The 14137-nt window shown below is 43.0% G+C and overlaps 3 protein-coding genes across 7 annotated transcripts in view; 2 read left to right on the forward strand and 1 right to left on the reverse strand.

Annotated features, from left to right (window-relative positions):
- LOC311012893 (caspase-6-like) overlaps positions 1-14137 on the forward strand; it is a 41574-nt gene that overhangs the window by 22872 nt on the left and 4565 nt on the right. Inside the window, exons 1-5 of one of the 5 annotated variants that reach the window (XM_084008693.1) lie at positions 7632-7908; positions 8414-11811; positions 13165-13302; positions 13375-13500; positions 13747-13899. In XM_084008693.1, the coding sequence (XP_083864819.1) occupies positions 11608-11811; positions 13165-13302; positions 13375-13500; positions 13747-13899 (621 nt within the window). In that variant the 5' untranslated portion in view covers positions 7632-7908; positions 8414-11607. Of the gene's footprint in view, positions 1-7630; positions 11812-13164; positions 13303-13374; positions 13501-13746; positions 13900-14137 lie in introns of those variants that run through there. The other 4 variants (XM_084008694.1, XM_084008695.1, XR_014597081.1 and 1 more) reach the window with 4 other exon arrangements.
- Positions 1-14137, forward strand: part of LOC311011786 (uncharacterized protein) — a 59429-nt gene that overhangs the window by 16896 nt on the left and 28396 nt on the right. The window contains exons 8-9 of the mRNA XM_084006914.1: positions 2025-2152; positions 2371-2753. Coding sequence (XP_083863040.1) covers positions 2025-2152; positions 2371-2753 — 511 coding nt within the window. The remainder of the gene's footprint in view (positions 1-2024; positions 2153-2370; positions 2754-14137) is intronic.
- Positions 1-14137, reverse strand: part of pecr (peroxisomal trans-2-enoyl-CoA reductase) — a 90761-nt gene that overhangs the window by 817 nt on the left and 75807 nt on the right. The window lies entirely within an intron of this gene.

Here is a 14137-nt window from a genome sequence, read left to right on the forward strand (position 1 = left end):
GATATGTATAGAGAACAAATGGTCTATTTATTTATGCCTTAACAGTTACCTCCATCCAAGTGTGGCGGTGTTTTTGGCCCCTGTGAAAAGGTGGTCATTCTCACCGCGGAGTTTAATAAACTCCTCCGTCTGCTCCTTGCTCCCTACAACAACACGACATGTAAAGCAGTTATGTCAACATGCAAAATGATTGTACGATATAATAACGATATTAACAGTAATAATGATCCTAAGGTTAGCTCTGTATTCAATCAGTTTTACAGCCTAGAAATACAGCGGGGCTCACAACTCATCGTTAACGTAATATATTCAGCTGCATTCACCTTTGGGCGCAGGAGAGGAGCGAACTGTAGCCTACACAACTTACAACGAGAACAAATTAACTTAACAGCTCCACGGTTACAATAAGATATAAGTTACTATCGGAGCTTGTAACATTTGAAAGTGAAGGGTTTTAGGCTTACGTTACCTTTAAAGGCTAACGTTAACACAGCTCCTCGTATAAACAGCCTTTAGCTACATCACGTAGCTGGCCCTACATTCCGGTGGCTACACGTATTAGCATTATTAACTTCACGTATTTTAATATTTAAATGTGTTTTAAGGCCCCTTGAACGTCCGACGTTAAGCAAAAACCCGTTACTTACATTTAAATGTGTACGCGGCACTGCTGCCGGTGCCGCTGCTGCTGCCGTTTCCCGCCGCCATTGTTCGTTTAACAGCGGCGCGCAAAGCATCTTGGGATATGGGAGGCCGCGAAGGATAGTAGCGGTGCATCCTCCGAATACGGGCGAAAGGAGGACACATTTGTCGGCCGCATTTGGAGGAGCCTTCGAATTTAGACGAATTGGGACAGCCTTCGCGCAGCTCTGTGACGTAAGCGGCCTTCGAATGCAGCCTCCGAAGGCTGCAGACCCTGAATTGGGACACAGCTGGCTCTTGCGCGCACTCCGCGCAGTGGTAATTTGCTAGCATGTAGCTTGTCCTTAGGATGACCAAGCACTTCCACGTTGTCCCTATTTAAATACGGTTACGTGAGTAGTTACACGACCCAAGTTTGGTTACACAAAATGAAACATGCCAATTTTTCTAAGCGGATAACAAGGATAACTATATAGTATGGCGGAATAACAACTGGAAGCACTTCGACGTCGGCGCAGTAATATCATCACTCCGCTCCCCCTCTTACTTCCGTCAATAGAACCTACGTGACCTGCACGCCGTCGCCTGCACTACCTGTAGTAGTTTGTTCACAGTTGAGGAAGCATCAGGTTGTAGTAAGATAGTTTGTGAACAATCAAACATCATGGTTATAACGTGCATCGTACAGGGTTGTGAAAACAAGCAGAATGTATATAGTCCTGTCATGTTTTGAGTGATGATATTACTGCGCCGACGTCGAAGTGCTTCCAGTTGTTATTCCGCCATACTATATATCATATATCGCCCACCCCTAAGTTGGAGAGACAGAATGCTCTACAACAACAAGAGCACATGTGTTTGGTGAGACGTATTTACAGGATAGGTTCACATTTTTAATATTCCTTTGAAGACCACTACTCACGTGGCCATTATGTGCTTTTAAACAGTCATGAGTCACTTATCAGTCGTCTTATTCATACTGGCTTTGAAGTGATCCCTTCCTACTAGACGGGCGATGAAATATAGTCCTTCAGCTTCAGCAGTCAAATCAAGTTGCTATCATTGTCTTTATTTCATGAAATTGGCAACCATGTTCATCCTGCAATTTCATTTATTAGAAGATTTGATTTTTGTGATTTATCTACATTGGATGTGCTTGTGCCTTTCAGACAGAGTACTACGACCTGAATCATATCCCACGAGGTTTGTGTGTGGTCATCAACAACGAGGAGTTCCTGGGAACAATGCTGAGAGATCGAGCAGGGACTCAGGAGGATGAGAGTATGCTTCTTTGTATTCTAACAACCAAGTGATTTGTTCGTGTGCTTTTTTCTGTTATTTACCTGTCTATCTTCTATCTGTCTATCTTTTATGTGACACAGACGCTCTGTGCACCGTCTTCAGCCTCCTCGGCTTTACTGTGGTGGTGCACAACAACTTGACTGCAGAACAAATTCGACTTGAAGTCCAACAGCTGGCCTCAAGGAGTTTTCTGGATGAAGATGCCTTGGTGAGCGATGACACACACCTTTGACTCCCACACATATCACGAAATGATATCCCATGGCAGTCCATCACGAGGGGCGTGACCTCGCCTCTCTGTGGTCCTGTCAAAGGATTTGTAGGTTAAAGTGTAGCTGAAAGACTTTCCTTCAAAATCATCTCATGTTTAACTCTTCTTTACCGTCTCTCTTAATTCGTAAATACCGTGTCTGTTTGTGATCTTAGGTGGTCTGCGTGCTTTCCCATGGACAAATGGGATCCATCTTTGGGACCGATGGACGTCAGGTTTACTTACATGAACTGACGCAGCCCTTCACCAGCAGGCGAGCGCCCACCTTGGTAGGGAAGCCCAAACTGTTCTTCATCCAATCATGTCGAGTGAGCGGCTACGACACGCCAAGTTACCCAAGGTCAGTACAGGCTGTGGAGGAGAGCGACGGCCACTTTGAGAGAGACGCAATTGCTTCATTCAGAGATGTGATACCTTGGGATGATGACTTCCTGCTGGGCATGGCCACCCTGCCAAACAGCAGAGCATTTCGAAACACTACCAAAGGCTCCATCTACATCCAGGAGCTGTGCAGGCAGCTGACGAGGTCAGCAGAAAGGTGAGACACACCTCCATTCACGGTTGAAGATGATGCATATATATATATATATATATATATATATATATATATATATACACAGTATACACACACACACAATTTGAGCAAGGTTTCTCAGTTTCTAATTTGTAATGTGTTTCCTCTTTACAGCTCGGATAATGATGATATACTCAGTGTGCTGACACATGTGAACTGGGAGGTCACCAGAAAGGAATATCTTAACAGGAAACAAATTCCAGAGACCAAGTACACCCTCACCAAGAAGCTCGTCCTCAAGTCCGTGTTCGTGTGAGTACAAAGTGCCAAGCTGAAAATATGCGAAATAGAACTGGCTTACTGTGTGTGTGTGTGTGTGTGTGTGTGTGTGTGTGTGTGTGTGTGTGTGTGTGTGTGTGTGTGTGTGTGTGTGTGTGTGTGTGTGTGTGTGTGTGTGTGTGTGTGTGTGTGTGTGTGTGTGTGCGCGCGCAGTGGGGCAAAAAGTGGGTATGAATGTTCGTTTTTTTAGTTTTTTTTCTGTATGTAGCTGCTGTTGTGCTCTTCTAAATCATTTCCGCATTTGGTTAATATTAAATAACATTTTAGAGGACTAACAGGCTAGAGTAGGCGCCCTATATCATAAGATTCCACCATAGAATGTTGACATAGCAGAGGGAGCGAGGCGCCGTGAGCACTGAGCGGGTACCGAGGTACGAGTAGTGAGTTGTCTATTGAAAAAGATGGATAAAGAAAAAAAGCTTTCGGGGGCTAAAAACTGCGAAAAAGGGAAAAGGAGATGGTATGTCAAGGGATGTGACAGCAGTTGAATAAGTGAATGGTGAAAGGCAAGTAAGTTTTAAAGTGCGACATGTCTGCTTGCTTGGAGGATTTGAAATAATGTTAGACTAGCTAGCGTTTGCTAACATAGGAATGTAACAGGCAAATGGGTGATTACGGCTAGTTTAATGCAACACAGATTGCTGAGCTGAAAACTGGAAAATACAAGGTAGCATTTACAATAAATTACAATAATCTGGAAAGTATAACTAATGCAATGACTCTGGTTTACCATGGAATCATGCATAGATTTGCTCCTTGGAGGCTTGTAAATTCATGTTAACAGACTACCTTACTTACTTATAGTGTTTGCTAACATTGAGTCTGGGAATGTAGCAGCTAAAGTGGGGTTTATGGCTAGCTTACTGCAAACTAATGTTGCTGATAGCTACATTTGGTTAACCCCTATAGTACCAATGCCATGCATGACACATCTCAATTGTTTTAAGGTAACATAACAACTGTTAAATATAAGGCAGCATGCACAATGAATTACATGCAGCTGGAAAACACTGGTTACCATGGCATGGAATTATTAACAGATATTGTGCTGCCATTAGCTGTTCTCTGTTTTTCAGCAATCATGTTATCTGTGCTGTCAGACATACATTTACATATTTAAGGTGATATGAAATTTGGATTTTTTTTTTTTTTTTTTTTTTTTTTAATTGTCTTATCTGATGCCATCACTAGGCTGCTTTAAGAATTGGATATATTTAACACTGAGTTAATTTCTTTCAGGTGGGAGGATGGTGGATCAGGAAAGACGGGGGAAGGCAAAAGGTAGGTCTAACATTTGGTGGAAGTGTAGGGGGGACCACTTGATACCAACATATTTATTTTTTAATATTATTAATATGGAAAAGCTAATATAGAAAATCTTTTACATAATATTTATTTGACAATGTCTTAGTGGAGAAGAACACAGGCAAGGAGTGAATGATATTCTATTCTTCTTTGTGTTCTATTAGTTGGAACACACAAAAGTAAATGTCCAGTATGGTTTGAAGTTCTGTTGGCATTAATCATATCCTTTTTGGGGGGGAAATAGCGCAGAAGATCCATCTGACTGGCCACCACCACACCAGATCGGGGACCAGTTACTATCCCGCTTACGCGTTGGAAAAACCATTGATAGTGCATTGCAAAGATCAATTGATGCTGAAAAGACAAGGTTGATTGATCGTAAAAATGGAATTTTCTTGGGTGTCCTTGAGGTCATAGCACTATTCAACCCCTGTAGCCACAGTCTTAACCTCCTTTTATTTGATGCTGCAGCATCAACCAGAGTATGTCCCAACTTTTTTGGCATTCTCGAAAGATTGCACACTATTTTTTCAGCTTCAGTTAAGAGGTGGGATATTCTCAAAGAATTTGTTGACATTTCACTGAAGCCTCTGAGTAACACCAGGTGGGAAGCCAAAATAGACTCGGTCAAAACTGTGGGTTTCCAGTTAGGGGGGATTCTTGATGCTTTGGAAAAGCTTAAGGAGGTGGAAAAAGATGTAACTGTCTCAGAGGCAGTCTCACTGTCTGATGGAATTGTCACCATGGAATTCCTTATGTGCCTCTTGATTTGGTATGATCTTTTGTCAGAGATCCAATTTGTTAGCAATGCCATGCAAGCAGTGAATATCTCAAAGGACACTGCCATTAGGATGATAGATTCCCTTAAAGAATTCTCCCTTAAGTATAAAAAAGAGGGATTTCAAAAAGCCCTTGATATTGCACGCAAAATAGCCACTGATATGGATGCCACCCCTGAGTTCAGAGAAAGACGAGGCAGGAAGCGAAAGAGATTTCATGGCGATGATATGGATGCCACCCCTGAGTTCAGAGAAAGACAAGGCAGGAAGCGAAAGAGATTTAATGGCGATGATATGGATGTCACCCCTGAGTTCAGAGAAAGACGAGGCAGGAAGCGAAAGAGATCTCATGGCGATGATAAAAGCACTGGCCATTTTGAACAGGATCCCAAGACCCATTTTAGGTGCATGGTTTTCAATGTAATTGGTGACACAGTAATTCAGGAGATGGCTGACAGATTTTACAAGCTTCAGCTGTCCGAATAGTTTAAATTCATCTTTAAAATGGAACAAAAGCTGAGTTGGAGGAATCATTGACAAGCAGGGTTGGACTGGAAACAAAATTCGGCCACACACACCACATCTGCCCACCGACCTATAAACCGACCTATAAACGGACCTATACACGGAGAACGATCGATGACCAACTATCCTGCACCCCCAACATCACTGCTGTGGCCCGATCCTGCAGATTTGCCCTCTACAATATCCTCAGGATTCGGACCCTCCTCACAAAGGATGCAACACAACTCCTGGTCCAAGCACTGGTCATCTCCCGCCTTGACTACTGCAACTCTCTCCTGGCTGGACTCCTGGCCTCTGCAACTAAACCATTGCAGCGTATCCAGAACGCTGCAGCACACCTTATCTTCAATCTACCCAAATTCTCCCATGTGACCCCCCTCCTCCGTGACCTCCACTGGCTCCCTGTTGCAGCACGCATCCAATTCAAGACGATGGCACTGGCCTTCAGGGCCATCAATGGAACGGCACCCATCTACCTTCAAACACTGGTCAAACCTCATGCCCCGAAGCGAGCACTTCGCTCCTCTACTTCAGCTGGCCGGCTGGTACCACCATCGCTGAAATCAAACAAATGTCGCTCAGCAAAGTCCAGACTCTTCTCTGTTCTGGCGCCTCAGTGGTGAAACGAACTCCCGACCAATGTCAGGACAGCAGAGTCATTTGCCATCTTCCGAAAAAGGCTCAAGACTCACCTGTTCAGACTTCACCTCGACTCTACATAGCATGACCCACTAACACCCCGCCCCCCAACCGCACCAGCATATGGTCTCACAATGGGTCTGAGGATCTCATCTCGGTACCTAATGGACAGGGTACCTCCGGCAAGCCCATGGAGGGCTGTGCGGCCCCCCAAAGAAATGCCACCCCTGGGAAATGCCAGGGCCCTGCCCACCACTGGACCGACGCCGCCATTAAATTCACTGGAATAAATATTGGAAATATGGCGAGTGACAATGCGCAAAATAATAAATAATAATGATAATACATAATGTTTCTCCTTTTGTGTCACTGTTTGAACACTGAACTGAAGAGGCCATTTAAAAATAATGTAAAAATATAATATTATATTAATGTAATATTATCGCAATTAATCGCTTTCTTTCTTCTTAAGAATAAAGTATGTTATGATGGATATTTAAATGTAAAATGATGGAATTTATGTAGAATCAACACAAAGGAAGGATCGCACTCAAAATTAAATTGGAAAAACACACTACAGGCTGATCGAACTTTGATGTAATGTCAAACAAGTCAAAATGAGGCTCAGTAGTGTGTGTGGCCTCCACGTGCCTGTATGACCTCCCTACAACGCCTGGACATGCTCCTGATGAGACGACGGATGGTCTCCTGAGGGATCTCCTCCAAGACCTGCACTAAAGCATCCGCCAACTCCTGGACAGTCTGTGGTGCAACGTAGCGTTGGTGGATGGAGCGAGACATGATGTCCCAGATGTGCTCAATAGGATTCAGGTCTGGGGAACGGGCGGGCCAGTCCATAACATCAATGCCTTCATCATGCAGGAACTGCTGACACACTCCAGCCACATGAGGCCTAGCATTGTCATGCATTAGGAGGAACCCAGGGCCAACCACACCAGCATATGGTCTCACAATGGGTCTGAGGATCCCTCATACTCCTAATGGAGTCTGTTTTTGACCGTTTGAGCAGACACATGCACATTTGTGGCCTGCTGGAGGTCATTTTGCAGGGCTCTGGCAGTGCTCCTCCTCTTCCTCCTTGCACAAAGGCGGAGGTAGCGGTCCTGCTGTTGGGTTGTTGCCCTCCTACGGCCTCCTCCACGTCTCCTGATGTCCTGGCCTGTCTCCTGGTAGCACCTCCATGCTCTGGACACTACGCTGACAGACACAGCAAACCTTCTTGCCACAGCTCGCATTGATGTGCCATCCTGGATGAGCTGCACTACCTGAGCCACGTGAGTTGTAAGCTGTGTCCCAATTCAGGGTCTGCAGCCTTCGGAGGCTGCATTTGAAGGCCGCTTACGTCACAGAGCTGCGCGAAGGCTGTCCCAATTCGTCTAAATTCGAAGGCTCCTCCAAATGCGGCCAACAAATGTGTCCTCCTTTCCCCCGTATTCGGAGGATGCACCGCTACTATCCTTCGCGGCCTCCCATATCCCAAGATGCTTTGCGCGCCGCTGTTCAACCAACAATGGCGGCGAAAGACGGCAGCAGCTCCGGCACCGGCAGCAGTGCCGAATACACATTTAAATGTAAGTAACGGGTTTTTGCTTAACGTCGGACGTTCAAGGGGCCTTAAAACACATTTGAGTGTTAAAATGCGTGAAGTTAATAATGCTAATACGTGTAGCCACCGGAGTGTAGGGCCAGCTACGTGATGTAGCTTAAGGCTGTTGATACGAGGAGCTCAGTTAACGTTAGCCTTTAAACGTAACGTAAGCCTAAAACCCTTCACTTTCAAATGTTACAAGCTCCGATGGTAACTTATATGTTATTGTAACCGTGGAGCTGTTAAGTTAATTTGTTCTCGTTGTAAGTTGTGTAGGCTACAGTTCGCTCCTCTCGCAGCTGAATATATAACGTTAATGATGGGTTGTGAGCCCCGCTGTATTTCTAGGCTGTAAAACTGTAAACGTTTGGATTTAATACAGAGCTAACCTTAGGATCATTATTACTGTTAATATCGTTATTATATCGTACAATCATTTTGCATGTTGACATAACAGGAAATGTGCTTCACATGTCGTTTTGTTGTAGAGAGCAAGGAGCAGACTGAGGATTTGATCAAACTCCGGGTCCGGAATGAGAACAGCAGCAAGAAAGAGGAAAACGGATGACTTGCTGGATTTGATCAGGGAGGACATGAAGTTACAGAGGGAGAGCGAGGAAAGAGAGAGAGAGAGGATGGAGAGACTTTTTAGTTTATTGGAGAGAATGGTTGAGAGGCGTTGATTTTTTGGGGGGTGGTGGATGTTTTTTTTCTGTTCGATTAAGTTCTGTGTTGATTTGTAATTTAAATTGTTAATTAAAAATATTGTATTGTTCCATTTTCTTTTCCAAATATTGTATATAGTTAAATTAAAATATTATAACCTGTAACATTATCTGTTCCATTTCTTATTTACAACTAAAGTCAACTTTTGGACTGCTTTTCAGTGACAAGAAAATAATTTATTTTTTGTGTAATTAACAAATATTTACAAAGTTACAATAACTATTGACAAGTGGGTGTTCTTAACATGTAGAACTATTTACAAAAGATCAGCAGAAATAACTATTTACAGAGAACATACAGTATATACAGTATTGACTGAGCAGGAGTCCCTGGTGGTGCTGCTGGACTGGATGGGATGCTAAGGACCCTGGACTCTGCTGGCTCTGAGTGGGACATCATCTGGAAGGTGGGGGGTGTGGGATGCATGTCTCCACTGTCCACCACATCGTCCATCATCGGGGTTTGCAGGGCTGATGCAATCGACGGATGCCATGTCACTAAAATGTTTAAAAGAGAGGCAAGAATAAAATATTGAATTTAGTCAGGGTTATTTACAGGGTTCGTACACATTTTACTATTCAATTCAATCACTTTATAAGCCAAGCATTTAAACTAAGATTCAAGCACTTTTCAGACCTTGCATTTTCAAAGATTTTACATTTTAAGCACATGTACGAACCCTGTATTAAGTCTTATGGTTAAATGACATTATCCATGTCAATCTATACTTGATATGGCTCGTCACTTAGCGGTATCATTTATTAACGGGTATATTAATTACGTACTACGCTAACTATGTATGAACATTAATATGGGTTAAAGTAACGGCTTTAACGTTACCTCCCCACGGCTCTCCCAGCCGGAGATAAACAAGCCGCCGGTGTCGTCGCAGCCGCCTCTCCTCTTGCTCAAAAAAATAAAAATTAAATTAAATTAAAAGAAAAAAAAAAAAATATATATATATATTAAAAACTCTCCATCATGTTCGTCTGTCGTATTTTTGTTTTGACCGGTGTTTTTCCTGGGCTTGGCCGGCAGAAGTGATGACGTCGCGACGCAATCAGGAAATGCTCCGTAGGTTAGACCGTCCCATTTACCGACGGTTGACCCAGCCTTCGGAGGAGTCTCCGAAGGTGTTGCCTCCGTAGACCGCGTAGGCTGGGTCCTCCGAAGGCTGCAGACCCTGAATTGGGACACAGCTGTAGACTCCGTCTCATGCTACCACTAGAGTGAAAGCACCGCCAGCATTCAAAAGTGACCAAAACATCAGCCAGAAAGCATAGGAACTGAGAAGTGGTCTGTGGTCACCACCTGCAGAACCACTCCTTTATTGGGGGTGTCTTGCTAATTGCCTATAATTTCCACCTTTTGTCTACTCCATTTGCACAACAGCATGTGAAATTGATTGTCAATCAGTGTTGCTTCTTAAGTGGACAGTTTGACTTCACAGAAGTGTGATTGACTTGGAGTTACATTGTGTTGTTTAAGTGTTCCCTTTATTTTTTTGAGCAGTGTGTATATATATATATAAATATATATATATATATACGTATATACGTTTTCCCCTCACACCTAATTGCAGGGATCATCAAGTCTCTTCTGTAGTGAAATTAACATGAAATTCATTCCTTGTTCAAAATAAGAAAAATACTTAAACAAGTTATGTAAAACATGGCATATTTATTTATGACATCCTACTGGTCCTCTTAGTTAAGGTGCTATAGGCCTACACTGACCTCTCTCTCTCTCTCTTTCTCTCTCTCTCCCTCTCTCTCTCTCTCTCTCTCTCTCTCCCTCTCTCTCCCTCCCTCTCTCTCTCTGTGTATGTTCCCCCGGAGTCCCTGTGCTCTCTCGCCTAGCAGTTCTCCCTGGACCGTGGTGGAACCTGATCCGGACTGCACCGATGCTGTGGTCTTGTTTGACTCTTACCGCCAGTATTTTTAAGGCGGCTGACTATTGATTAAAATAATTGACTAAAATCAACATCTCCACTATCACTAACTTGACTACTCCCGGGATCACTCCCGGGAGTCTGGCTATGCTTTCTGGTCCAGCAGAGTCCACTGAGGTCCTGACCGATGCAGACTGCTAACTGGTCTGATGCTGGAAACACCACATTGTAGCTCCACCTGCCCGCTGTGTGACTGCTCAACTACTCCTGCTTTCTGGTCTACGGCGACATGGTTGGGATGGATCCATCTCGGCGTGGCTGTGCCTGCTGCCATGGACTACTACTGTTATACTATCTCTACTGTTGATGCCACAACTACTGTTAATGCTACTACTACCAACACCAAATGCAGTTGGAACCCAAGGGCCTGGGCTGCACGAGATTTCTGCCTAAAAGCCTATTAAGGCAGTTTTTTCTCGCCACTGTCGCTGTAAAGCTTGCCCCTGGGTGATGTTGGGACTTCTTGAGCGTATTCTAGTCCTGCTCGATGTGTTAAGTATCCTGAGATGACTTCTGTTGTGGTATGACACTATATATAAAATTGAATTGAATTGAATTTGTATTTTGGGTCGCTCGTCTATAATGCACCACATTTTATAAGTCGGTCACATTATCTGCTGAGTAACTATTTGTGTAAAACATACACTATTCCTTCTGAAATGTAGTAGAATAGGAATATAAAGTAGTAATCAAGTTAATTACTCCATTTGTATTCAAGTACAGTACTTGAGTAAATATACTTCACTTTCACACCACTGTGTTTATTAAAACTAAATGAACAAATCACAGTACAACATGTACACAGCCAGTAGCTCGCTGTCTGGGTGTGTGTGTATATGCATGTGTATATGTATGATTCAACTTGACCCCCAGTTTACATCATGAACCATTACCCCCCTCCTGATTGGCTGTGGCACACAACGTCATCATAGCGTCACTCAAAGTCAGTTACTCCACTTTGGACTTGAGGCTCCGAGCAGCAGAGCCGCCCGGAGTTTCCTCAGCATGGAGAACATTCGGCAGTTTGAGACGGAACAGAAACAGAACTGGTTGAAAGGCGTCGTGGCGCTGTTTTGTCTTCAAAGGCCGCTGGAGCGTTTCATCGACGCGGAAGTAGAGAATTTCCACCGAGAGCTGGTCCTTGAATGCGGCGAAGCTTCATGCGTCAAAACGTGCACTTTTAACAGCTGGAAACCGCGACCAAACACGGTATGAACATTAATAACCGCTGGTGACTCGTTCAACTACATCCTAAACTCGGTAGTTATTTGGTCCAACGTTACTATGTGAAGGGCGGGGACGTGGTCACCGTATGACTTGTTACTGGAAATCAGCAACATCAGCGTTAAAGTGTGGAAACGAAACCGAAACCTGAACACAAAGTTCACAATTCATCGGAAATCAGCTGGAATGAACATCGTTCCACGGCTCAACTGTAGATTTACAAGATCAAACGTGTCAGGATGTAATTCACAGAAAGAATAAAAAAATAAAAATGTCTACAAACTTGTACTTCAATGACACCTCGTGTACGACGAAAATCACTACAACATAAGTATATGTTCTTATAAAAAATCACATCCAAGCAGAAAGAAATAATGATAGTAAATCAAAAAATGTGGCACATTTGCTCACTGTGACGTCACACGTCCAGGGAATGTATTGGTATAAAGATCCTCTTTCACTCAAGGACGATTTTAGAGTTTGGTGGTTCTGTGACCTCACAAAAAAACATGTTTTATTTGTTATTTATTTATTTATATTTTTTCCTTTTACAAAGCATTTTATAAAGTAACAACATGAACATGGGGTGTTTTCTGTCACAATATTACAACAAAGTAATTAACCAATCCACAAAAAAACTTCAACAAAAGAAGGACGTTTCAGGGAAATGTACATTTTCCATTGCTTCCATGTGAGATGATGTCATTGAATTTAGATCGCTGGAGCCTCATTGAAAAAGTGATTATTTCCATTACATACACATCGTAAATAATATCATACCATTCATCTATAGATGGGACGTCTGGCTTAAGCCATTTCTTTGTAATTGCTTTTCTAGCAGCTGGACTCAGTATTCCAAATAAATATTTTTTTTTCACACTTATATTAGCTGAATGTACAAGCCCAAACAGAAGTTCGTCCCGGTTAAATGTAATGTCAGTTCTAAATATAGTTACTAGTTCTGAATAAACCTTGCACCAGAAAATATTTATTTTTGGACAGGCCCAGAACAAATGGTAGTGATTGGCTTCCTGAGAACGACACAACCTCCAACAGCTAGAAGATCCTGTATGGTAGCAATGCTGAGCAGGTCTAATGAAATAACTCATGAGACACTTCCAACTGAAAGATCTCCTTGAGTTTGAGCAAAAACTATTTTTTAAACCATAACTAACATAATTAATTCATTCATTATTTCCCACAACTGATGGAAGTGAAGTGATGACTTTTCGGACGGACGTGGCTCTATAACGTGGGACGTTACACGGTCAATGGCATGGTGGTAAATGTTTTTTTAATGCACTATTTGACATGCTGTGTTGATGCTGCTGATTGCAGGTTCCTACCTTTGATTGCGACGTGTGTTGTCGATGGAGAGATTCGATACAGGCCAACCACACCAGTCCACGTGGAAAGGTGATGTGGTTGAACAGTAAGCCCCACCTGTGGTCCCAAGAGAAATGGGAAGTGGCTAAGGTACGTTTGCAGGCTTCATCACATAAAAAAAAAAGATTATTTCACACTCATAATATCTTCTTTTCTATTCAGGTGTACATGCCAGATGGTCATAAGAACCATGAAACACTTGGTGACTTTGACATTGCTGCACTTCTGTGTCTCATGAATCAGTGCAAGTACTTCAAGAAGTTTGGGCTTGGTGGATTGTGTGACAAGGTAAACACAAAGTACACACAGTTTATCTTCACATGTAAATAAACAGGTGTGTGCATGCTCGTACCTAACATTGAGGACGCCGAGGTCATGACGTCCTCTGTATTTATTTTTTTTCCTGCAGCTTTCGTTTTTGTTGGTCAGTGAGACCGAGTTGTGGTGAAAGCCAATGAAAGCCATCCCTGCCTTTTACTAACGTCCATCACCAATCTGACTCTGTGTTTTTTCCCTTCACACCGTCGTGCGTAGGTTTCCAACGCCCGGAACCAGATCATGCATGCGGCTAGGTACCAGCTGGAGGGCGAGCATGTCCAGGATTACTTCGGTCGAATCCAAGAACTGGGCGAGGTGCTGGCAAAACATGATCCTGAATTCAAAAAGCTTTCTGAAGACATCAATGAGGTGTGTGTGTTTTCCCATTTTTCTCCTGTGACGTGTAGGCAATGCTCTCTAATTTATAGGAATATGCAAAAAAATATATATGTGTATTAGGGGTGGGTAAAAATATCGATATGGCAATATATCGCGATACTTTGCTGCCCAATACAATATCGATTTTTTTTTATCGAACTCCAAAGATGGATTAAAAAAAAAAAAGATTCATGTTTAGAAGCATTGTGAATTCAGTACTTTATCCTTT

Source organism: Eutrigla gurnardus (genome assembly GCF_963514095.1).
Source record: "Eutrigla gurnardus genome assembly, chromosome: 4".
Lineage (NCBI taxonomy): Eukaryota > Metazoa > Chordata > Actinopteri > Perciformes > Triglidae > Eutrigla > Eutrigla gurnardus.